The following is a 27,466-nucleotide window of genomic DNA, read 5'->3' on the forward strand; positions in this document are numbered from 1 at the left end:
GGGAGGGGAGGGGAGGGGAGGAGAAGAGAAGGGAAAGGAAGGGGAGAAGAAGACAGCAATTGGACTAGGACAGATGACCTTGACTCCCCCTTCTTAAGGACGCTCAAGTGCAGAAACATCATCAGGCAAGCCCAGTAATAAGGTTCCCAGACTGTGCCCCTTTTGTAGTCCCTGGAAACCTCACCTGAGTGAGGAGGGTCTCAGAGGCCTATGACCCAGCCTTCCAGGGAACTGGGACTAAGGAGGCCACATTCTTCTCTGAAACTGCAGTGGTCTCAAATAGACAGCGCATCCCATAGAGACTCTTACAGAAAAAGGCATGGCTGTTTCTGCCCCACAGCTGCAAATGGGGAGCCACCTGCTTTGATTCTATCATTAAATGCTGGGTGGCCTTATACTGGATACTCATCTCTTCTGGGGCTACTCTTTACTCTCGGGTGTAAAGAGGGGACTGGACTAAATAATCTGCCAGTTCCTTTCCTAGTCTGACTTTCAAAGGTTCTGGGATTCAGAGTGCATCTTACCACACAGAGAAATTCATCATCTCCACTAATGTCCTGGCCTGAAGCAATGGGCAGGTGAGTTTTCAGCTCATCAACTTCAAAAATTGCTATGACCTTTGTGGGCCTCTGCTCCTCTGGCCACGTGGAAATAAGAGGCCACAGAGATTTAGTATCCAAACAAAGGAAAACGTGCAAAAGCTCTCTCCCTACACCACATGCTGATCCCCTCCTCATCTTCTCTTCCTGCCCTTTTCCAATATTGCTTTTGCTGTGAGATTTTCCCAACCCACAGCCTCTCCAGTCCTCAGCATGGGAGATGGGTAGTAACAGCAACCATCTCTGGAGTTTGTTCAGGTCTTTACTGTCTGCAAAGAACTTTTATATCAAAAACTGCATTTGCCCTCCCAGGAAGCTATGATGCAGGCAGGATAGAAATTATCACCAAGCAATTACAAAAAAATTGAGGCTGAGAAGGAGACATGGAGAAAAGAATGGTGGGTATATAACCCCCATTAGCAGAGGTGTTGTGCTTATACGAAAAGAGCTGGGATTGGGAAAAGCAGAACCTGAGGCAAGGTCTGGCACATGGTAGGTGCTCAGTGAGTTTCCTTTTCTTGTTAATGCTGGAGTCAACTCCATTAATCAATGCCGGGAACAGTATGCCTGTTAATCCCAGCACTTTGGGAAGCTAAAGCAGGTGGATCTCTTGAACCCAGGTGTTTGAAACCAGCCTAGGCAACAGAGCGAGACCCCATCTCGACTCTCTCTCTCTCTCTCTCTCTCTCTCTCATATATATATATATATATATATATATATATATATGAGCGAGACCCCGTCTCGACTCTCTCTCTCTCTCTCATATATATATGAGATATCTATATCTATATCTATATCTATATCTATATCTATATATCTATCTCTCACTCTGTTGCCCAGGCTGAAGTGCCGTGGCACGATTTCACCTCCCAGATTCAAGCGATTCTCCTGCCTCAGCCTCCTGAGTAGCTGGGATTATAGGCACGCACCACCATGCCAGCTAATTTTTGTATTTTTCGTAGAGATGGGGTTTCATCACGCTGGTCAGGCTGGTCTCAAACTCCTGACCTCATGATTTGCCCACCTCAGCCTCCCAAAGTACTGGGATTACAAGTGTAAGGCACCATGCCTGGTCATAAATAAATAATTTTTAAAGATTAGCCAGTAGCCCCAGCTACTCAGGGGTCTGAGGTGGGAGATTGATCCTGGGAGATAGAGGCTGAGTGAGCCATGATCATACCACCACACTCTGGCCTGGCTGACAGAGCAAGATTTTATCTTAAAACAAAACAAAAGCCCAGAAACAAAAACAAATGCCAGCTTATCAGCCAACCAAAATGCTAGCTTCTCTAATAGTCTCCCTCCCTGACTGGTGATGGGCAGCTTGAGACATGGGCATATCTTGTTTACCTCTATCTTCATCACCCACACAAGACTTGGCACAGAGTTAGGTGTCCCATGGAGCTTAAAGCAAACTGAACTGAGTGAGAAGGAAGACGGGAATTGGGGTCTGGGGGCTTGGGGCTGGCTGAGAGAGAACTCCTGGCTTACATAGGAGAAGTCCTCAGCATTCTGGCAGAGGAGCTTGGGAAAAATGGCCTGCCTCTGGAACCGTTCCTCATCCTCAAAGATGTTGCCGTACATGAAGCCATTCATCATGGTGGAGTGGGCGTGGATGTCAATATAAAACTCCAGGCTTGTTTTCTGTTGAGAGAAAGGATAACAAATGAGAAGTATGGGCCATAGAGCTTGCCTTAAAGGGACCAAGCACTACACCACCACCCCACACACACCCCACACACATACCACACATACGTATACACATATACACACACATCAAGACCCTGTGTGTCAGCAGATTTAGCAGCCATTTGCAATGTGAGGGAAGGGGTTGAGACAGGTGAGGATCAATTTCTTCTTACTTTTAACATGGTTTTCCCCCAGGGTCTGAAATCCCTACTATTAGCATCCCTTTTAAGAAGTCTTCAGAAAAAGTGAAATTTTTGTTGGGTTAAGTTATGACTTTACTTACTCAGAACAGCTAACACATTCATGACTAGACATTCATGGAATTTATTTCTCTGATTAATGAGAAATACCTTCCAGGTAACACAATTGTATTTACTGTGGTCCTGGTTGCAGTTTTGCCCCAACTTGGCCATTTCTAGCTGGGAGGCTTGGTATAAATCATGTCCCCACTTTGAGCCTCAACTTTCTTATCTGAAAAATGGGTATTTTAATTCAAACCTCAGAGCATTATAGTGGGAATCAAACACAGCAATAATATTACTATATTGCTTAATGGTGTCTTGTGATATAAATAAAAATAATAATAATTACTGTCTTTTACCGTATATATAACGCATGCCAGACAGCATTCCTGGAACTTTACACATGAAGTCTTAGTTAACTCTTTTAGTTAACTTTGTGTCATGATGCCATGTCTACTCCACAATAGTATATACATCATGCATGAAGGAAAATCCCTTTGCAGTCTGTAAAGATGGCAATGACTAGTCTACCTCTGCTCTTTATTTACACAGATTTAAGGTACTTTCTTGATTGATATGATATTATTTGTTAACCTTCCTTGAAGGTAGGAGGATTGTCTATAAAGAGCCCAGTGCTGATAAGTAAAGGATGCTCAGTAACCACGTGCAGAATGATTGAACAAACAATCCCAGAGAGATTGCTCCACATACTGTATGGATTAGCTAAACCAGGGGGTGTGGATGATGGGGTGATTTTTAGGCCATTAGATCTTCAATGGCCCTCAAATCCAACCTTCCCTTCCTATATATATGTATCAGCCCAACTTATATCCATTAATCCTTTCTGAGAATAACGGAAGACCCACATGGGGAGGGAATGTGCCCAAGTTCAAGGAAAAACTGGGACCGACACTCAGGCCCCCTGCCCCCTTGCACAATTAACTTATTGTCATCAATGGCCCACACTAGAAACAGCCAAGGCAAAACCTGGTCGCCTCTCTATCCCCTTTCTAGCATACAGTCCTGGGAAAGAAGAAAAGTGCACATTTAGAATGGTTCTCCCTCCTTGGGATGCTTTCAAATGAAGTTAAAACCAAATGAAAACCATGTTGCTTCTAGAATGTGGGCTCAATGACTGTCATTTCATTTGCCTCAGAGTTGGAGTAAAAAATTACGTCTTGCCAAGCTCCCAGTTCTCTGGGTAGCGTAAGCTGTCTTTTGGGAGATACAAGATACACTGCTCTGTGTGATATTAAACTCATCATTTTCAGCTTTGGAGGTGGAATACACAATGATTCAACAGGAGCCCTATAAAAGTCATCTTCGCAATTTTATTTTCTTCAATTGTCTGTCTTTTCCTCTGAGCTTTTGATGAGCTGCACAGGAAAGGAGGAGGTAGAAAGATGATTTAAGAAATGTGTAAGGAATAGCTACAGTTTATACCTCTGGATGTCAGGGCTATAGACAGCCTTGGACAGCAGTTTCTCTGACCTTTCACAGATCTGCTGTGAGTGGGGAAGTTGCTTGCTTAAGGTTGGCAAGCAAGTTAGTGAAGAAGCAAGAATTCGAACCTAGCTTTTCCTTTGCTTTTAAATTTTTTTTTAAAAATTAAATTAACAAAATTATTTGTATAAATTTATGGGGGTACAAGTATAATTTTGTTACATTTTTCTGATAACCATACAGATAACGGCTTCCACTGTCCCATACTGACACCTGGCAACTGATGTGACTTCACTTTAAAGAACCATCACCTGATTCTTTAAAGTGAAGTCACATCAGCTAGTAAATAAATTATTTACTAAAATAATTTATAGTAAAAAAATCTTCCTTCTACCAGTCACCCAGTTTTGCTCCCCAGAGGCAGCTAATGTTATCAGGTTTGCATGTATCATTCCAGAGCTAGTTTTTGCATATACAAGTAAATATTTCCCTCACACCCAAACCCCCTGCTCCAAACACACAAGTGGTGGCACCATAAACACACCATTCATATTTTTATCTTTTTTTAAAATTATCTACCCCTTTAAAATAGAAATGACATAAACACACCATTCAGATCTGCTTATCTTCTCTGAATATATCTCAGAGGTGATTCTTTCTTAATACATAAAGAATGATCTCATTCTTTGTAACACCCATATATAAACTAACTAGTTCCTTATTGATAAACATTTAAGGTATTTCCAATATTTTCCTGTTATAAAGAATGTCTTAGTGATGAACTTTTTATATACATTATTTCACACATATACAATTGTATGTAAAATAAAGTCCTAGAAGTAAAATTTTCAGATCCCATGTGCATTTGCAATTCTGATTAATATTGACAGACTGAGCTTAGAAGGGCCAGAACACTCCTAGCCTATTACCTTGACAACATAGGTGGAATCAAACTTTTGATATTTACCAATTTGGTGGGTGAAAAGTAATATCTAAGATTAGTTTTAATCTGAATTTCTCTTAGTACTATATAATTGTCTTTTACTGTATAGTTAAGCATCTTTTCCTAGGTTTAAAAATGATGTGTGGCTGGGCATGGTGGCTTACACCTGTAACCCCAGCACTTTAGGAGGCCAAAGCTGGTAGATCTCCTGAGGTCAGGAGTTCAAGACCAGGCTGGCCAACAAGGTGAAACCCCACCTCTACTAAAAATACAAAACAAATGAGCTGGTGTGGTGGTGGGCACCTGTAATCCCAGCTACTTGGGAAGCTGAGGCAGGAGAATTGCTTGAACCTGGGAGGCAGAGGTTGCAGTGAGCTGAGACTGCATTTCACTCCAGCCTGGGCAACAAAAGTGAAATTTCGTCTCAAAAAAAATAAATAAATAAAATGATTTGCATTTTCTTTTCTAAGAACTCTGTTAATTTCCTTTTACCATTTAAAAAATTAGATTGTTTGCTTTATTTCTTATTGATTTAGAGGAGCTATTTATTATAGAAATTAGCCTCTCTGTGTAAGATAAAGATACTTTTATCATTTGTCTTTTTATTTGATTTCTGTTGATGCATTTTTTCCATGTAGAATTTTTTAAATGCTGATTTTTGATACAGTTTATCAGTCTTTTCTTTTTTGGTTTCCTAGCTGAATTATTTCACTGTTGCTTCCATTTTATTGTTTTGTTGTATATTTTTTGATGTTTTGTTTCAATTTCAATGTATGTGGACATGGAATATGAGGTAAGGGTTAAATTTCACTATTTCAACACATTTTTATTGAATTGTGTGTCTCTTCCTCACTGACATTTCTATCCCCCTTGTCATTTGGTTGGGATCAAATGAAATGTGGGCAATAACGGAAACTTCCAGACCTGCCCTTAAAACTCCTCATACACAATCACCCACATTCTCTCTTGCCCTTCCACGTGGAAGCTACATGTAAATAATGATGATATCCTAAGAAGAAAGAAGCCTATGTCCTCAACACTTAGAGCACAACAGCCAGGAGAGTCACCTGATCTGCATCAGATCATGACGTGAGAGAGAAGAGAATCTTCACTGCAGTAAGCCACTGAAATTTGGGGACTGTTTATTATAGAAGCTAATATCATTCATCTTGATATAGAAGCTAATATCATTCATCTTGACTAGTACAAACTCTCAATTCAAAAAACCTTATTTTATCCCTCAGGTTGAGTTGACAGCCTCCTCTGTGCTCACGTAATTCAAAGTATATATCTCTTTCTCATGGCACTTACCATATGACATAATAACCCATTATTTTAACCTCCCTCCAGAATGTGAGCTCTTTGAGGGCAGGGATCTTACGTTGCTTATGTTTTTTCAATCCACAGGACCAGAACAAGGCCTGGCATATAGTAGGTCATCATTAAAGGGTTGACAAAGGAATGAATAAGAAAATGGACTGGTAGAAGGATAAGTGAATTAATGAATAAACAAATGCATCTTAAGATTTTCCAACAGTAAAACCAGGTACTTTTCTGTGGCTGTGCCAGACCAAGGGGTGTATGTCACTAATGTAGGGCCCTTAATTACAATCAGGGAATGAGAATAGAATGTGGGGGATGGGGAAAGCATCTCCGTTCTTTCCTTCCAAACTTAAGAACCTTAATTCAAATGGTATGATGAAGGGTTGTCCCCTTGCCAGCAGCCAGCAGCTCATCTTGCTATCAGGGACCTAAAGAGTAAATTAAAGTCAGTGCTAATAAAACTAAAACTACGTTGGGGCATATTTGCAACATAATTGAGTGTGGAGTTTGCTTCCACCTGGACACCAGGGAGGGAATGGGTTTTCTTTCTCTATTCTGAGCTGCTTCCCTGCGTCATCTTACTTGGCACAGGCCAGAACCTGAGCCTGGTGCTCCAGTGTGGGACTGCATCCTTCACATTTGGGCAGCACTTCAGAGTTTATCACAAATTCAGTTCAGTGAAGGAAGGACAATCCAGGGCAATCCAGTCCAGGAAGGACAGAGGAGTTTTAGCTCAGGTTTGGAGATGCCATGTGGAAGAAACTGAAGCTTAGGCAGGAATAACTGCAAATTGAGATGGGTGAGCTTTGTTATTATTTCTGTTTTACAGAGTAGGAAACTGAAGCTCAGAGAGCTCCAGTAACTTGCCCAGCATCACACAGCAAGATGTGGCAGAGCCGAGACTGAAACTCAGGCCTCTGACTGTAAACTCCCCATGTCCTGGACCCTGCTGTCCTCATAGGAGCTTGCAGCCTAGCAAAGCAATTACCTGATTACAGTAAGGCAAGCCCCATGCGGCTTCCTTCAGCTCTGAGCTGAAGGACTGGTTGGGGGGAGGTCTGTGACTGGGATTATTGCCCTTAGACTCTCAAAAGGACATTGAGGTATGTGTGTGAAGGAGCAAGAAATGTTGGAGAACCTCCAGACACATTCCTCCTTCAGATTTACCCCAAGAAGATGTTTTCCCCTGGGATTGAGACAAAAAGGCCAAATGTATTATTTTTGTTATTAACTAAAATGTCTTGCTGTTTTTTAAGAAATGAAAGCTATTTTTGTGTTCTAAGGCAGAAAGAAAAAATTTTCGGAAAAATTGAGGACTCTTTCTTTAACATCAACCAAGCAAATAAATAAAATAATGCAAAGGTCTTTATCATTCATTGTATATATTCTTTATTTTAAAATAATTTTTTTGTAGAGTCAGGGTTTGCTATATTGCCCAGTATAGTCTGGAACTCTTGGGCTCAAGCAATCCTCCTGCCTCAGCCTCCCAAAGTGCTGGGATTATAGGTGTGAGCAACTATGCCTAGGCTATAGTGTGTGTGTGTGTGTGTGTGTGTGTGTGTACACACATACACATATATTTCTGAAGTGGCAGTGAAAGCTTTCTTCCTCAGATATGTCCTGAGTGTGTCTGGGCAGAAATTCCTGCCACAAAAAAAGGGATATAAGTTGTCAAGGGTACAAAGAAAGGAACAACCACATAAGAAACCCAGACAGCCAGCTCAAGGAACCAAGGGGATGGGCAGGGGCATTTCACCTCCTGCCTCTCTCCATCCTACACTCGAGGCTTCTAGAACCACTGTAACTTCCCAAGCACACTAGTATTCTTATACTTTGGGCTTTTGTGTCTATTCCTCCAGGTGAGAATGCTCGTCCTCTTCCTTCCTTTCACCTCCTGGTAACATCTTGCTCATATTTTACTGCTTATCCCAAGTGGGCCCAAATAGGAAGACAGATCTTCCTAGACTCTCTCAGGGATAGCAGCTTCCTTCGCTGGAATCTCACAGATTTAGAAAATATTCTTCTGTTAGCGTATTTATCATCTAGCTTTTTCGTTCATCCATTCATCTGACAAATATCTACTGTGAACCTACTATGTTCCCGGTAGCCATCATAGGACTTTGGAGTGAACAAGATAGATAAGATTCCTGCCTTTAAGGAGCTAACACCCAGGTGGGGTTTACAGACTATAAACAGCAGATAAGCAAGGTAATTGCAGATTGTAAAACATGCTAGACATGCACTAGGATGAACATGCAGGTGAATAACACAGCAGATGGGGGAAATGTCAGCTTTAGGTAGTGTGATCAGTGAAGGCCTCTGACATTTGAACTAAGCCTCAAAAGATGATAAGAACCAGCCATTCAGCCAGGTGCGGTGGCATGCGCCCATCAAGCAAGAATATCATTCCTGGTAAAACTGTCCTTCAAAAAGGAAAGAGAGATAAGACTTTCAAGTACAAACAGAAGCCAAAGTTGTTCATCACTACTAGAACTACCTTACAAGAAATGCTAAAGAGCATCTTCAACTTGAACCAAAGATAAACAGCAATACAATAGTTTAGGAAGGCATAAAATGAATTGGTAAAGGTAAATACGTAGACCAAAACAGAATACTACATTACTGAAATGGTGATCAGTTAATCATTTTAATTATAGGAACAAAAGTTAAAATACAAAAATATTAAAAATAACTGTAATTAAAAATATGTTAATAAATGCACAATATAGATAGAGGTAAAATATCACATCAATAACCTAAAGCATATGGGAGGGCAAAAGTATAGAATTGTTGTTTGTGACAGAAATTTTGTTTGTGACTACGATAGAGTGTACTTACACAAACCTAGATGCCATAACCTACTACACACCTCGGGTATATGGTTATAGCCTATGGCTCTTAGGCTACAAACCTGTACAGCATAGTATTGTACTGAACACTATAGGCAATTGTAGCACAATGGTAAGTATTTGTCTATCTAAACATAGAAAAGAGACAGTAGAAATATGGTATAAAAGATATAACAGAACTTCAAGTTACCTGTAGTCTCACTGACTCAGGATGCTGAAGCAGGGGCCCAGGAGTTTGAGGCTGCAGTGAGGTATGATCACACCCCTGCACTTCAGAAGAAAAGGAAATGGAAAGGGAAAAGGAAAGAAAGGAAAGGGGAGAGGGGAGGGTAGGGGAGGAAAAGGGAAATGGGAGGGGAGAGGGGTGGGGAGGGAGGTGGAGAGGAGGAGGGAAGGGAGTGGAGTGGAGGAGGATGGGTGTGATAAGATGTGGAGGTGGAAGACAGCGATGTTGATGTAGGTCTCACTACGGCACATGTTTGTGTTTATGTCATCATAAAGAATCACTTGAACCTGCGAGGCAGAGGTTGCAGTGAGCCAAGATTGCACCACTGCACTCCAGCCTGGTGACAGAGCGAGACTCTGTCTCAAAAAAAAAACAAAAAACAAAAAACAAAAACACCCGGAACCAAGATGGCCAATTAGGAGCATCTCAGGATTGCAGCTCCCAGTGAAAGCGCAGAGGGTGAGTGGATGCTGCATTTCCAGATGGATTTTTATTGCCCACAGACCAGGTGATTCCTAGGTGGAGGAGCCCCATGGGTCGCCAGCGTGGCTGGTTTGGCCAGCACAGCTGCTTTGCCGGTGCCTTGGGGCAGCGGTTCTCCGTACAGAATACACGGCCTGGGCACCATTTTAGCTGGCGATTGGAGCTCCGGGAAGGCAGAGTCACCCATTCATCTGATTAAAAAGGAGACTGAAACAAGGAGCCAGGCCAGGAGATTCCCAGGCAAAAAAATGCCACAAATCTCAGTGAGTCACCGCATGGGAAATCACACAGATCCCAGCGCCTTTTCAACAGGTGACTGGAACACCTGGGAGAGAGTTGACCTTTCAACTAAAAGAAATGGATCTGAGTCAGGGAGCCAGGTGATCAGGCTTGGCTGATCCCACTTCCACAAAAAAACAATTGGAAACGCTCTGGGTTGACAGTTTCACAGAAAACAGCTGAACCCGGAAAGGTCCAGCTCTGTGGGGGAGGGCGTCTGCCATTACCGAGGCACTCTACCACTACGGAGGTAGTCTGCCATTACTGAGGCAGCCCACCGTTGCCGAGGCAACTCGCCACTACAGAGAGAGTTTGTCATTACAGAGGTGAGCTGGCTTTGCCGAGACAGTTCTAACTATGCCCATATAAACAGGACTGCAGAGAAGTTCACAGCAGCTCAGTAAAGCCTCTGCAGGCAGACAGTGACTAGGCTGCCTTCTCGCTGGGCAGGGCAGCCCTGATAAAAAGGCAACAGCACAACAGAAACTCATAAATAAAGCCCTTACTACCTAGGACAGAGCACCTGGGGAAAAAAAAAGAGGGGTTATGAGTTCTGCTGCAGCAGACCTAAACATAACTGCCCAGCAGCTCTAAATGAGCGACAGAGATCACAGCTCAGCACTTGAGCTCCTATAAGGGACAGACTACCTCCTCAAGCAGCCCCCTGACCCCCATATATCCAAAGAGTCACCTCATAAAGGAGGTGACATTTGGTGGGTATCCTTCTGGGACAAAGATAGCAGAAGAAGAAACTGGAAGCAACCTTTACTGATCTGCAGCTGCTGCAGGTGATCCCCAGGCAAGCATGGCCTGGAGTGGACCTCAGCAGTCCTGCAGCAGAGGGGCCAGACTGTTAGAAGGAAAACTAAGAAACAGAAGGAAATAACTTCATCATCAGCAAACTGGACGTCTACACAGAGACCCAATCTAAAAGTCAACAACTTCAAAGATGAGAGGTGGATAAATCCACAAAGATGGGAAGAAACCAGTGCAAAAAGAATGAAAGCACCCGAAACCAGAATGCGTCTCCTCCTAGAAGGGATCACAACTCCTCACCAGCAAGGGAACAAGGCTGCATGGAGAATGAGTGAGATGAAATGACAGAATCAGACTTCAGAAGGTGGGTAGTAAGAAACTTCTGTGAGCTAAAAGAACATGTTCTAACCCAATGCAAAGAAACTAAGAACTTTGAAAAAAGATTTGATGAAAGACTAACAAGAATGGACAACTTAGAGAGGAATATAAGTGAATTGATGGAGCTGAAAAACATACCATAAGAACTTCATTAAGCATATGCAAGTTTCAACAGCCAAATTGACCAAGCAGAAGAAAGGATATCAGAGGTCAAAGATCAACTCAATGAATTAAAATGAGAAGGCAAGATTAGAGAAAAAAAGTGTAAAAAGGAATGAACAAAGTCTCCAAGAAATGTGGGACTATGTGAAAAGACCTCATCTACATTTGATAGGTGTACCTGAATGTGACGAAGAGAATGAATCCAAGCTGGAAAATACTCTTCAGGATATCATCCAGGAAAACATCCCCAACCTAGCAAGGCAGGCCAATATTCAAGTCCAGGAAATACAGAGAACTCCACAGAGATATTCCTCAAGAAGAGCAACACCAAGGCACATAATCGTCAGATTCACCAGAGTTGAAATGAAGGAGAAAATGCTAAGGGCAGCCAGAGAGAAAGGTCGGGTTACCCACAAAGGGATGCCCATCAGACTCACAGAAGATCTCTCAGCAGAAACCCCACAAGCCAGAAGAGAGTGGGAGCCAATATTCAACAATCTTAAAGAAAAGAACTTTCAACCCAGAATTTCATATCCAGCCAAACTAAGCTTCATAAGTGAAGGAAAAATAAAATCCTTTGCGAACAAATGAGTACTCAGAGATTTCATCACCACCAGGCCTGCTTTACAAGAGCTCCTGAAAGAGGCACTAAACATAGAAAGGAACAACCAGTACCAGCCACTCCAAAAACACCATATCATAAAGAGCATCAACACAATGAAGAAACTGCATCAACTAATGGGCAAAACAGCCAGCTAGTATCAAAATGGCAGGATCAAATTCACACATAACAATATTAACCATAAATGTAAATAAGCTAAATGCTTCAATCAAAAGACACAGACTGGCAAATTGGATAAAAAGCCAAAACCCATCGGTGTGCTGTATCTAGAACACATCTCACATGCAAGGATACACAAAGGCTCAAAATAAAGGGATGGAGGAAGATTTACCAAGCAAATGGAAAGAACAATAGCAGGAGTTGCAATTCTCATCTCTGATAAAATAGACTTTAAAGCAACAAAGATCAAAAGAGACAAAGGAGGACATTACATAATGGTAAAAGGATCAATGCAACAAGAAGAGCTAACGATCCAAAATATATATGCACCCAATACAGGAGCACCCAGATACATAAGGCAAGTTCTTAATTACTTACAAAGAGACTTAGACTCTCCTACAGTAATAGTGGGAGACTTTAACACCCCACTGTCAATATTAGACAGATCAACCAGACAGAAAATTAACAAGGATATCCAGGACTTGAAGTCAGACCTGGAACAAGCAAACCTAACAGACGTTCACAGAACTCTCCATCCCAAATCCACAGAATATACATTCTTCTTGGCACCACATCACACCTACTCTAAAATTGACCACATAATTGGAAGTAAATCACTCCTCAGCAAATGCAAAAGAATGGAAATCATAACAAACAGTCTCTCAGACCACAGTGCAATCAAGTTAGAACTCAGAATTCAGAAACTAACTCAGAACTGCACAGCTTCATAGAAACTGAACAACTGACTCTTGAATGTCCACTGGATAAATAATGAAATGAAGGCAGAAATAAAGATGTTCTTCGAAACCAACAAGAACGAAGACACAACATACCAGAATCTCTGGGACACATTTAAAGCAGTCTCTAGAGGAAAATATATAGCAATAAATGCCCACATGAGAAGCAAGGAGAGATCTAAAATTGACACTCTATCATCAAAACTGAAAGAGCTAGAGAAGCAAGATAAAAAAAAAAAAAAAAACTCAAAACCTAGCAGAAGACAAGAAATAACTAAGATCAGAGAAGAACTGAAGGCGATAGAGACACAAAAAACCCTTTTAAAAAAATCAATAAATCCAGGAGCTGTTTTTTTAAAAGATCAACAAAATAGACCACTAGCCAGATTAATAAAAAAAGAAAAGAGAATAATCAAATAGATACAATTAAAAAAAAAAAAAAAAAACGATAAAGCGGATATCACCATAGATTCCACAGAAATTCAAACCATCATCAGAGATTATTACAAACAACTCTATGCACATACACTAGAAAACCTGGAAGAAATGGACGAATTCCTAGACACTTGCCTCCTCCCAAGCCTAAACCAGGAAGAAGTCAAAACCCTGAATAGACCAATAACAAGGTCTGAAGTTGAGGCAGCAGTTAAGAGCCTACCACCCAAAAAAAGCCCAGGTCCAGGCGGGTTCACAGCTGAATTCTACCAGACATACAAAGAGGAGCTGGTACCATTCCTTCTGAAACTATTCTAGAAAATCCAAAAAGAGGGAATCCTTCCCAAATCATTTTATGAGACCAACATCATCCTGATACCAAAACCCAGCAGAGACTCAACAAGAAAAGAAAACTTCAGGCCAATATCCATGATGAACATAGGTGGAAAAATCTTCAATAAAATACTGGCAAGCTGATTGCAACAGCACATCAAAAAGCTTATCCACCATGATCAAGTAGGTTTCATCCTGGAGATGCAAGGCTGGTTCAACATATGCAAGTCTATAAACGTAATTTACCACATAAAAAGAACCAAAGACATAAACCACATGATTATCTCAATTGATGCAGAGAAGGCCTTTGACAAAATTCAACAGCTCTTTATGCTAAAAACCCTCAAAAAACTAGGTATCGATGGAACTTATCTCAAAATAATAAAACCTATTTATGACAAACCAACAGCCAATATCATACTGAATGGGCAAAAACTGGAAGCATTCTGTTTGAGATCTGGCACTAGACAAGGATGCCCTCTCTCACCACTCCTATTCAATATAGTACTGGAAGTTCTAGCCAGAGCAATCAGGCAAGAAAAAGAAATAAAAGGTATTCAAATAGGAAAGAAGGAAGTCAAATTGTCTCTATTTGCAGATGACATGATTGTATATCTAGAAGACCCTATTGTCTCAGTGCACAATCTCCTGAAACTGATAAGCAACTTCAGCAAAGTCTCAGGATACAAAATCAATGTGCAAAAATCACAAGCATTCCTATACACCAATAACAGCCAAAGAGCCAAATCAAGAGCAAACTGCCATTCACAACTACTACAAAGAGAATAAAATACCTAGGAATACAACTAACAAGGAATGCAAAGGACCTTTTCAAAGAGAACTACAAGCCACTGCTCAACGAAATAAGAGAGGACACAAACAGATGGAGAAATATCCCATGTTCATGGTTAGGAAGAATCAATATCGTGAAAATGGCCCTACTGCCCAAAGTAATTTACTGATTCAACGCTATCCCCATCAGGCTACCAATGACCTTCTTCACAGAACTGGAAAAAAACACCTTAAACTTTATATGGAACCAAAAGAGAGCCTGCATAGCTAAGTCAATTCTAAGCAAAAAGAACAAAGCAGGAGGCATCACACTACCAGCCTTCAAATTATACTGCAAGGCTACAGTAATCAAAACAGCATGGTACTGGTACCAAAACAGAGATATAGACCAATGGAACATAACAGAGGCCTCAGAGGCGACACAACATATCTACAGCCATCCAATCCTTGACAAACCTGACAAAAACAAGCAATGGGAAAAGGATTCCCTGTTTAATAAATGGTGTTGGGAAAACTCACTAGCCATGTACAGAAAGCAGAAACTGCACCGCTTTCTGACACCTTACACTAAAATTAACTCCAGATAGATGAAAGACTTAAACATAAGACCTAACACCATAAAAACCCAAGAAGAAAATCTAGGCAACACCATTCAGGACATAGGCGTAGGCAAGGACTTCATGACCAAAACATCAAAAGCATTGGCAACAAAAGCCAAAATAGACAAATGGGACCTAATCAAACTCCACAACTTCTGCACAGCAAAAGAAGCAGTCATCACAGTGAATTGGCAACCAACAGAATGGGAAAAAGTTTTTGCAGTCTACCCATCTGACAAAGGGCTGATATCCAGAATTTACAAAGAACTAAAACAGATTTACAAGAAAAGAGCAAATAATCCCATTCAAAAGTGGGCAAAGTATATGAACAGACACTTTACAAAAGAAGACGTACATGCAGCCAACAAACATATGAAAAAATGCTCATCATCATTGGTCATTAGAGAAATGCAAGTCAAAACCACATCGAGATACCATCTCATGCTAGTTAGAATGGCCATCATTAAAAAATCTGGAGACAACAAATGCTGGGGAGGATGTGGAGAAATAGGCACACTTTTACACTGTTGGTGGGAGTGTAAATTAGTTCAACCATTGTGGAAGACAGTGTGGCGATTCCTGAAGGACCTAGAAATAGAAATTCCATTTGACCCGGCAATCCCATTACTGGGTATATATCCAAAGGATTATAAATCGTTCTACTGTAATGACACATGCACATGAATGTTCATTGCAGTACAGTTTATAATAGCAAAGACCTGGAACCAACCCAAATGCCCATCGATATTAGACTGGACAGGGAAAATGTGGCACATATACACCATGGAATATTATGCAGCCATCAAAAATGATGAGTTTGTGTCCTTTGAAGGGACATGGATGAACCTGGAAACCATCATTCTCAGCAAACTGACACAAGAACAGAAAATCAAACACCACATGTTCTCACTCATAGGTGGTCGTTGAACAATGAGAACACAAGGACACAGGGAGGGGAGCATCACACACTGGGGCCTGTTGGGGGGAAATAGGGGAGGGACGGGGGAGGTGGGGAGTTGGGGAGAGACAGCATGGGAAGAAATGCCAGATACAGCTGAAGGGAAGGAAGGCAGCAAATCACGACACCATGTGTGCACCTATGCAACAATCTTGCATGTTTTTCACATGTACCCCAAAACCTAAAATGCAATTTAGAAAAGAAACACAAACAAAAAACTTTTTTTTTTTATAAGTAGAACTACACTGTAAAATAACAATAAAAAGTATAGTACAAAAAATAATGAAAAGTATAGTTACCTAAACCAGTTACATGGTTACTTATTAAGTATTACGCATTATACATAATTGCATTTCTATCTTTTTATATTACTGGCAGCACAGTCGGTTGGTTTACACCAGTGTCACCGAAAACACATGAGTGAGTAATGGATTCCCCTATGCCTTACAACAGCTTCAACGTCACCATGTGATACGAATTTTTCAAGTTCATTATAATCTTACAGGATGACCATTGTACATGTGGTCTGATGCTGAAATGTCATTATGCAGTGCGTAAGTGTAGCTCAAATAAGAGTGGTAGTGGTAGAGGTGAGAAGGCATATTTAATAAACACTGTGGCCATACCTCCATAGAACCTGCACATAGATTACATATGGAAGGAATCAAAGGTTTATGACTTGAAGACTAAGCAGATGGTGGTTTCATGTACAGAGATGACGAAGACTGGGGTGGAGCCCAGCTGGGTTAGTGGTTAGAAAGTTGAGAGTTCTGACAAGTTCTTCACAGTTTGAAATGGCCATTGCATATAAGACAGGAAGTGTCAAGTAGGCAGTTACATTCATGAAAGTAGAACCCTGGGTGAGAAGACTGGACTGAAGGTATAAATGTAGGAATCATTATCATTGAGGTGTATTTAACATCTTTGGGAGAAAGTGTGGACCAAGAGGAGGTCTTTGGACTGAGCCTGGAACCCTCTAAAGTTGAAAGCTAAGCTAAAAGGAGAAGGAAAGAAAACTGTGGAGTGGCCAGAGAAGAAGGAAGGTAAAAGAATACAAGGAAAGTGTGGTTTTATGTAAACCATGAACAACCACAAAAAAATTAAGAAGGAGGGTGTAGCCTGTGAATCCTTCGAAGGCTAGGACTGCATCTGATTCACTTCCATATCCACAAGGTATATCATAGGGCCTGACACACAGTAAGTGCTCAGACAACAATTGCTGAGTGACGAAATGAATACATAAATGAATGGGCTAGGTATCCTAGACTCGGAGAAAGGGGCAGTGAGGAGTGTGGGAAGTTCCTAGGGCCTAGATTCTATCTGGAAGAGCTATGAGGGAGGACAATGATAACCACATAGCCCTTAGCTCATGACAGGAACAGGCACTCATTAATCCTCCCACAACCTTAACAGATAGAAACATCATTAACAAATAAGAATACTCAGGAATAAAGTGGTTGTATGGGAACCCGAGATCACACAGTGGAAACTGGCAGAGCCCAAGCAGTCTAGCTCTGCCATCCACGCACTTAATCATGACACCATCAAAAGCTGTTGACATTTATGTAGTACTTAGTACTACATAAATGTACTACTCCGTAGGTCCCGTAATTATAACAATCCTGTAAGTTTAATGACATTATATAAGGAAACCCCAGGCAAGGAGCTTCCAAGTGGTAGATCTGAGATTCAAACCCAAGTGTTTCTGACCTGGGGCTAAGCTCTAAACTATTAGGAATAGCCCAGCCCTGTATTTGTGGCCTCCTTGACTTCAGCAGTCTAAATTTCAGGATTATTCTGAAACTAATGCTTAGGTGTGGAGAAAATGCCTCAGTAGCAGAAAGATGAAACATGAAAACATTTTTTTCCCCTACTTCTAATTAGTCTCTTACAATCTGACTCTACTTGCACATAAATGGAGGCATTTCTGCATCTCCTAGGGATCCAGGACGAGCCAGGTCTGGCCTGGCAGGAAGGAGCCTTCCTTTGCTTCCAACTCCTTTCTCCACCTCTATGCCTGGAAACAATGAGAGAAATGAGAGGCTCAGCACAGGAGGTTTGGGATTATAACAGATTTTCCCAGGACAAAGGATGAACTCCTGACCTCTGCCTCCTGCTTCCTTTTGTGACTGGTGATAGCAATAATGACTGTGACAATTCTAATGATGATAAAATGGTACTTATGGGAGTAGTGTGGTTTTGGGATCTGGCAGACTTGGCTTCAAGTGTTCGTTTCACCATGGGTGAGCTTTAGGACCTGTAGAAGTCACTTTCCCTCCCTGAGTTTCATTTTAATCACCTGAAATTTGAAGACAGCAATCACAAATTCACAAATTGTCTTAGACTTAAATGAAGTAACTGGCTTTGTGCCTAGCAAAATGTCTGACAGCTTAAACACTCTCGATATATTCTTTTGAATCACTCATTGACACTATGTGCAGGTGCTGTGCTTGGCTCTGGGGATATGGGCTTCCTGGAGCTCAAAACCTTGTGAAGAAGGACAGTTTAGACGTAACTGTATACGCAGTGAGGAATGTGAAGGAGAAGTGCCAGTGCTATGGTAGCATAGAGTTGAGAGGAGGTTGGGGACCCAGCTTACATATATGTAAATTTCTTTATTGTTCAATACGAAATCTATTGACAATAACCACCATTTATACAGTTATAAACCATTCTTGCACCAATCAGTTCATTTGATTCTCTCAGCACTCCATGGCAGTAAATAGGATTATGGTCTTAGTTTCTCAGAAGAAGCTCAAAACCTGGCTTGTCAAGATCTCACAACAAATTTGGAGTTGAGATGAGATTCGAACTTGCATCTCACCACTCCAAAGCCTTTGCTTGATCCTCACCCTTGGGAATCATCTTATGTGCTCACTTCTGTATTGAGAGTGCACATAGATACAAGTAGAAAAGCCAGGCCTTCCCTCAGAAAGCCCCGGTCTGAGCAGGAAAACAAGACGAAATAATCAGGGTGCTCTCAACTAAGAAGGGGACTGAGATACAACTTTTAAGGCTGTGAGAGCTGAGGAACATTTTAATTTGATAATTAAAAGTTAATGTTGCTTCATTATAAATCAAAGGCTGATGAAACTAGAGCACCCTCCGGCACATATTAGGAACTCAGTAAATAGTTGTGGCCCAAATGCTTGGGGACACCTATCTCAGGAGGTTGTCAGCCAGTTCAGGGAGGTGATGATACATGTCTAACCACAGCTGCAGGGACAGTAGTCCTTGGTCTATGTCAGGTTCTTTCTTGCTAGGAAACTCATCTTGGCTCTCATACTAGCTGCGACGTGACCCTGGAGAAGTCCTTCTCCCTCTCTGGACTTCAATATCCCCACTTAGAGGATGGATTCAGTGACTTCTCAGGGTTCTTTCCACTATCACATCCTGAGAATCTTACAACCTTCTACTATCTCGTCTTCCTGCTTTCCACTGTTGCTGTTGTGCTTGCTTTCTCTTTCATTTGGCCTGTAATTGAGGACAGATGTTGCCAGTCTTTCCACCTTATCTCCTTCAAGACACAAGTGCAAAGTCCTTTTCCTTGGCATGGCCCTGTGGGGAGAGCCTGCTGTGAGACAGCAGTTCAATCATTTCCCCACGCTCATGCAGTCTTTCCACTTGGCAGAGTGCACATCACCACTTTTCAAAGAAGTGTTTGAGGGTGCCAACATTCATGCTGAAATTATGCACTTTATCCTGGGGAAAAATAAAATGGTGCCTATCTGCTTTGTTTGGTCTAGGCAGCTGGAAGAGAGAAAACAGGAAGAAGAAGGGTACAGGCAGGCACCCGGCATCTGTTCCTTCATTCTTTCTTCCTCTTTCTTCCCTAACTCTCTCAGCTTGCCCCCTTTTCTCTTCTCCCTCTTCATTCCTTTTCTTCTTCTGTTCCCCCTTTCCCACCTCCCTCTTTCTTCACTGTAGAGTGGGGAAGACAGACAAGGAGATAGTTTAAGTGTACAATGCCTTTCAGGTGCTGTAAGAGATGTAAGTGAAGACTGGGTGAAAGTACGGCTGAAGGAACCATTCAGTCAGCAGATGGTCAGGAAAGACTTCACAGAGGTAGTATTAAGCAAGGTCTTGACAGATGAGAAGGTGCTCACCAAAGGAATGATAAGGAAAGGAGCCTCCAGTGGAGAGAAAGACAGTGTAGGCAGGGGGAGCCTGTGGGCAAAAGCCCCAAGCCTAACACCAGTAACACCTCGAGGGAACAATAAAGTGTTTAAGCACAACTGAAGGGCGGAGGAGGGGACCCAGAGGAGGGCGAGGAAGGGGACTAGAGAGGCTTCCAAAGACCCATACATGAAAGGCCTTGTAAGCCACTAAGGTCATGACTTTCCCTTATAAAATAGAAGACAGAGAGCCACTGAAGTGTTTTATGAAATTATAACATTATGACATTTACATTTTAGCAAGATTGTTTTGGAGGCTATGATGGGAAGTAGTGGTTATAAGGCTCAAAGGTAGGTAGATTAGTTAGAACACTTGTTATAATCCGAGTGAAAACTAATTTTAAAAATGATAAGGTCCTGAATTAAAGCAATGGCTGGGGCTGAGCCTGGTGGCTCATGCCTGTAATCCCAGCACTCTGGGAGGCTGAGGTGGGTGGATCACCTAGGGTCAGGAGTTCAGCCTGGCCAACATGGAGAACCTCTGTCTCTACTAAACAAACAAACAAACAAACAAGAACAACAACAAAAACCAAACATTAGCGGGCCGTGGTAGCGCGTGCGTGCCTGTAATCCCAGCTACTTGAGAGGCTGAGGCATGAGAACTGCTTGAACCCAGGAGGCAGAGGTTGCAGGGAGCCGAGTTGGCACCACTGTGCTCCAGCCTGAGTGACAGAGAGAGACTTCACCTCAAAAAATACAAAACAGAACAAAATATAAAGCAAGGGCTGGGAGGATGTGAAGAAGCGTCCAAATATGAGACCCACTTCAAAGCGAAATTGACAGTTCGCAATATGGGACCCAAGTTTGGACTGATTCCCAGGTTTCTGGATGGGGCCGGGGTGTCCACTGAGAATGGAGATATCATCATTTTATAAGTTTTATCTAGATGTTTGCTTCCTTGGTACTTGTCCCCAGTTACAGTGAGATGCTATCAGATGTGCTATGATCTTAGGTTATGATATTTTGATCCAAACAAGTTGATTGTTTTCTAAATATGGCTATTTGAATGAAAGGAACATTTCCCCTATGTAATCATGTGTTTTCTGTATAAATAGAGCTCTTTGTTAATATAAGTTAGTCATAAGGGACTACAGAGGAGGTCTACAAAAAAAAAAATTAAGTATAAGCATTGTACACCTTTGTTAGTATACAAGAATCAAAGGTTTTTTAAAAAAAATTCAGACTGGGCGCGGTGGCTCAAGCCTGTAATCCCAGCACTTTGGGAGGCCGAGGCGGGTGGATCACAAGGTTGAGAGATCGAGACCAACCTGGTCAACATGGTGAAACCCCATCTCTACTAAAAATACAAAAAATTAGCTGGGCATGGTGGCGCGTGTCTATAATCCCAGCTACTCAGGAGGCTGAGGCAGGAGAATTGCCTGAACCCAGGAGGTGGAGGTTGCGGTGAGCCGAGATCGTGCCATTGCACTCCATTGCACTCCAGCCTGGGTAACAAGAGCGAAACTCTGTCTCAAAAAAAAAAAAAAAAAAAATTCAAATACTTAAATACACATAATCAAATACTTGGGCCCTCTATTACAATGTAAATGGGATGCAAGCACACTTTTCTCCAGCTATTGCTCTGCTCTAGACATTCACTCCCTCCAAAGGGAAGACTTCTGATTTTTACGAACTGCCTCACTCAGCCAGAAAGCAGCAAGGAGTGAGGGAGTGGTTGTGAGAGTTGAGCAAGGGTTGGACAAAGAGGTGTGGGTAAGAAACGAGCTTTATGTCTTGGATTGAAGGGAAGTCCCACGATAATGCAAGCTCCTTCATCTACAACTACATAAAAGTTTTCATCAAAAACAGGCAGAATAAATTTGTGTCTTCTCTGGCTCTTTGAATTGTTTGGAGTTTTGCTCTCCTAGACCCTTTCCTTCGACACATGAAATACTATCAACAACCTACACAGCTTGTTTATAGTCATTATCTCATTCTTAACAAACCTGTTTTACAGATAAATGCACACTGCTTAAGGTTTCACAGCTAGTATGTGGCAGAGCCATGAATAAAATCTAGATCAATCCATAGCACGAGTTCTTCCCACTCTATCATCCTGTCCTGATTCTTTTGTCTTTGGGATGCTCTTGGGGAGCCAAGCAGATGAATTACTGGTAGGTATGGAATCTATTTTCCACGTATGAGTATCAGGTTCTCCATAATCTGCCTCCATCCCCAAACTCATTTCCGACTCTCTGCTGATGAGTATTCTATGCTGTCTTTTTGAGAAATTGAGAGCTTCCAGACTGTATGTTGCTCCTCTGTGCCCCCCAAGGCTTTGCTCATGCTGTTCCCTCAGGCAGTAACATCTTGTCCCACCCAGCCTTCCTGCAGCACCCAATACAAGCATCCCTTCCTCTACAGCCTTCCCTAACCCATGTCCTCCTTCACGTCTATTGTCACTAAACCCTTCTTTTCTACTGTACCTATTTCATTGTTTCATTATTATTGCCTTGTGTGTCTACTTCTCCCACTGGACCAAGCACTCCTCAGGACCTGAAGTCACACTGTCTTCCTCTTTATATGTCTAACATCTAGCACAGTGTCTGGCACATAGTAAGTGCTAAGGAAATCCTTACTGAGTGAATAGATGGATGAACTAATGATGGAGAAGGTAATATCTTTGAGCAGAGACTATCTCCCTCCTTTATCTTCTCTGAGAAATGCTGTTGTGGAGAGAGAAAGGCAGACATCAAAGCGATACAATGGGTAAAAAAATTCTTCCCTATTCTCTGAGTTCTTTCTCTTTTTTTCTTCTTCTTGCTATTGGAACAAAAATAAAGAGTACATCATAAGCAAAGCTGTATTTTCTGTTTATTGCCACCAGGTTAATAACAGTAATGGTGTGAGAAGAAAATGAGGTGTTATGTAAAACCCTGCATTGCAGATTTTGCTGCTGATGTAAAGAACTCAATAAAGTGTATCACTTTAATCATGGAGATAAAAATCACACAGCAACTTCCCACAGGCTTGCAGAGCCTTAAGACAAAATAGTTGTGGGGAAATGAGAGATGAGAGAAGAATATTATCAGGCATCAGAAAAGTTGTGCTTGGGATTTTTTTTTTCCTTCTTTAAAAAATTGAAAAAAGCTTTTTATATCTACTTCCAAGACACCTTGCATGAATTTCTGTATTCTCTGGAGGACATGCTCAAACTTCTGGAGGAGGATTTGCTCATTCTTTGCAAAAATGGATTTGTTTACAGACAACTAAAATTCCTGTCTTTTAGTTGACTTTATGGCATTTTAGGAAAAGAGAGGCACTAAAAATGAAAGAAGGGTTTGGATGGAGGTAAGGAGGCAGGTGATAATAAAGTCTCTGTTTCTATGATGGTCTGGAATGCAGGAAAAATATCATGGCAGAAGATGGGAGCTCTTGCACAAACTCTGACAACCTTGGAGAAATCACTCTCTTGCCTCTGTGCCTTGATTTCATCATTCTTCAAATAAGGATCTCCAAAGGGATGCACTGGGTGATCTCTAAAGGGATTCCAGATCTGACATTCCATAGTCTGTGAGATTCCCAGCGGGGAGGCCGGGGTTTTAGCTCTTGGCATTTGTTGTTGTGGTTATGGACTACTGCAGTAGCCTCCCAGCCGGCCTCTCTGTTTCTACTCAAAACACCTCCATCCTTTCCCCATCACCCAAATCCATTCTCCATCCTGCAGCCAGAGTGATCTATGAATAGCAAGAGGAAATTATACATACACCCTGGAAACTATATGTGCACTGCTATAAGACAGCACAAGGAGGGGCCATGCAGAGAAGGGCTTTGGGATTAGAGATCTGGGCTCAAACATTGAACTGACTGTGTGACTTTAAAGGAGTTACTTTATGTCTCCAAGTCTCAGTTTCTTTACCAGCCAAAAGAAGGTTACAATAAGATCATTCACGTCGCAAAGCTGACATGGGTTAAATGAGTTAGTTCATGTCCAAGTGCCTGAAACATAGGAGGTGTGCAATCTTTCTTATACCATAATAATTATTTCAGGTGTAATTAAAAATGAGGGCATATTCTAGAGCTGTGCTAAGTAGTCATTTGTGACTATTTAAATTTAAATTAATTAAAATTAACTTAAAAATATAGTTTCTTAGTCCTACTAGCCACATTGCAAGTGCTCAGTAGCTACACGTGGCTGGTAGCCACCATGATAGACAACACAAAGGAAACCTAACACCACCACAGAAAGCCTATTGAGCGGGTCAGGTGTGGTGGCTCACACCTGTAATCCCAGCACTTTGGGAGACCAAGGCGGATGGATCACCTGAGGTCAGGAGTTTCAAACCAGCCTGCCCAACATGGTGAAATCCTGTTTCAACTAAAAATACAAAAATTAGCAGGATGTGGTGGTGTGCACCTGTATACCCAGCTACTTGGGAGGCTGAGGCAGGAGAATTGCTTGAACTCAGGAGGCAAAGATTGCAGTGAGCTGAGATTGCACCATTCCACTCCAGCCTGGGTGATGAGTGCGAGACTCCATCCCCCTCCCCCTACAAAAAAAGAAAGTCTATTGAACAGCACTATCCTAGTATCTTAGCCATCATAAACAGTGGGTTCAAAAGTGCAGCATATTTCCATATACAATTATGCTTACACACACACATATATACTTTTAAACACACAAACTCATGCTTGCATACAAAACCACAAAATGGTGTTTAGGTAGTGACACTATGCTTCATTACTAAGGAAAAATAATCTGAGTCCTGACTCTGAGTCAATCCATCAAGCACACAAAAAATCAGGTCTTGTGCTAAAACACCTCAAACTGGACATCACTTAATCCTCATGACAACTTTAGTAGGAGGTGTTATCCCCATTTTGCTAATTCTGACATTGAAACTCAGAGTGGTTGAATAACTTGATTGAAGTCACAAAGCTTCTAAGTGGCAGAACAGGACTTTTCCCCCACTATACAATACTGCCTCTTAAGGGGCATTTCAGAGACAAGGGGCTTACAGGACAAAGTCACCACAAACTCTTTACAATCTTTGTTCAAGATGCCAATGATTGGAACGGCCTGGGGACTATCTGGCAGTCCCAGGTTAGTCACAAAGCCTAAAGAATTCAATGAAATTGAGTCTAATTCTAGGTTGAAAGCTTCCAATCTAGCTTTCTTGGCTTATGGAGTATGGCAGTGTCAGAGCTATGTGAGATTCAAGTCTTCAGAAAAGGCCTGGGAGCACATGAGATGGGTGAAGAAGGTAACAAAACCGTAAAGAAGAAGGGATCTTCTAAGTCATCTAGAGAAGTGTTCTTTCCACATTTTATTTTCCTCTCTCTTATTTTAAAGACATGGCCTCTCAAAAATTACATAGTGAGGGGTGGGCTATGTAAATTACATAATGAGGGGTGGAGAGGAGATTGCATGTGAGGAGTATTGTAACTTGAATGGTTCTATGTCAGTAACTGCCTGTGAATACACACAAGGACGGCTAATGAGTCAGAGAAGTGGATGGATGGATGGATGGATAAACGGACAAGACAGGTAACTGGACATATAAGCAGTAAGTTAGAAACACATAACAGAGGCTTCTATTCTAGCTTTTTGTGTACCTCTACTATACTCTGATCCTCTAGAAGGCTGGTGTTGTTTCTGATTTATTATAAACTCCCTCTTTCACCAGATATATAGCATGAAATCCAGCCTAGAGTCAGCACAGCAAAGAAAGTTTGTTGGAAAAAAAAAAAAAAAAAAAAAAAAAAAACACCCGAGAGAGCAACAGCTAGATAATAATAATCCTTCACATTTGTATGGTACTTTGTAATATATAAAAAGATTTGCATGCAATATAACACTTAATCCCAAACCTAACCTTTTGAGGTTGGCATTATGATCCTCATTTTATTGATGAGGGACTCTTGGCTCAGTGTGGTGAAGTAACTTGCCTAGGGTTATACAGGGAAGCTAAGGTATCAGATAAATAGGCAGGACAGCTAGAGGCTGATAAGGAGACAGACACAGGCAGACAAGACGGAGGAGGCCAATATGTGGATAAATGATGGAGACAAATGGAGATGGATGGACAGATGCTGAGAGAGCCTCTAATCTCTTCTCATTCAATCCATCCTCTATGCATGGCTGGAGATAACTTTCCGAAGCACACATCTGAGCATGCCACTCTTCCACTTAACGAACTTCTGTTACTTCCCTGAAGCCTGAAGGATAATGTTCTACCACAAAAATCCTCATGACCTGGCCCTACCCACTTCTCTGGCCTTATGTCTTATCACTTTTCTAGGTTTTTCACTCCAGTCATAGCACCCTCTTTAATTCCCACGAAAGTCATATCATTTTTTTGTTTTTGAGAGACATGGTCTCACTCTGTGGCCAAGGCTAGAGTACAGTGGCACTATCACAGCTCACTGCAGCCTTGACCTCCTGGGCTCAAGCAATCCTCCCACCTCTGGCTTCCGAGTAGCTTGGACTATAGGTGCATGCCACTGCACCCAGATAATTTTTGTATTTTATGTACAGATAGATAGGGTCTTGCTGTGTTACCCAGGCTGGTCTTGAACTCCTAGCCTCAAGAGATCCTCCCGCCTCAGCCTCCCAGAGTGCTGTGATTACAGACATGAGCCACCACGCTTGGCTGCCATTTCATTACATCAAGTTTATTACATGATCTTCCCCATACCTAAAATTCTCTCCCCAGTGCATGTGGACGTCTGGCAACTCCCATTCACCCCTTAAGACTCAACATTGGCCTTGCTTCCTTTCAGAAGCCTTTCCTGACCATTCTCTTAGATTTGGTTCATTTTCTGTCCTCCCAGGTCACCCACTTCTTTATTACAGGAGCCCATAGAATGGGAATAGGAAGACTGGACTCAAACCCTGTTCCCCCACTTACTAGCGGCATCATTTGGGGCAAGCATTCACCCTTTCGACCTTGGTTTCCTCATCTCTGCAATAAACCTGATAATATCTGCTCCAGAATTGTGTTTGGATTAGAGAAAATGTAAAAACAATAAAAAATAAAAAGAGCCTAGCATACAGCAGGGCCTAGTGTAGACGCTGCTGCTGCTGCTCCAGCCTGACGGTGTTGTACCACAACAGTCCAATATTGGGTTTGTCTCGACCGTGAGCTGCCTAAGGATGGCGGCTGTGTGTAACTCCCTGCATCCCCAGTGCTCGGTGCCTGACACATGATTGGGAGCTTGCTGAATGCCAGTATGAATTATCCCAGTCACCCACACTGGGCTACTGGTTAGGATGCATTTTCACGCACTAGACAGTAGGGACTACACTCATGCCACAGAATCACTGCCAGGCTGGTGGGGGG

General features: G+C 41.9%; 1 protein-coding gene across 7 annotated transcripts in view; it reads right to left on the reverse strand.

Moving 5' to 3' along the window:
- The window catches only part of LOC101050152 (AGBL carboxypeptidase 4), a 1,418,805-nt gene that overhangs the window by 88,202 nt on the left and 1,303,137 nt on the right, over window positions 1-27,466 (reverse strand). For all 7 annotated transcript variants that reach the window (XM_074380786.1, XM_074380790.1, XM_010349316.3 and 4 more), the window contains one exon: window positions 2,092-2,244. In XM_074380786.1, coding sequence (XP_074236887.1) covers window positions 2,092-2,244 — 153 coding nt within the window. The remainder of the gene's footprint in view (window positions 1-2,091; window positions 2,245-27,466) is intronic.

Source organism: Saimiri boliviensis, chromosome 11 (genome assembly GCF_048565385.1).
Source record: "Saimiri boliviensis isolate mSaiBol1 chromosome 11, mSaiBol1.pri, whole genome shotgun sequence".
Lineage (NCBI taxonomy): Eukaryota > Metazoa > Chordata > Mammalia > Primates > Cebidae > Saimiri > Saimiri boliviensis.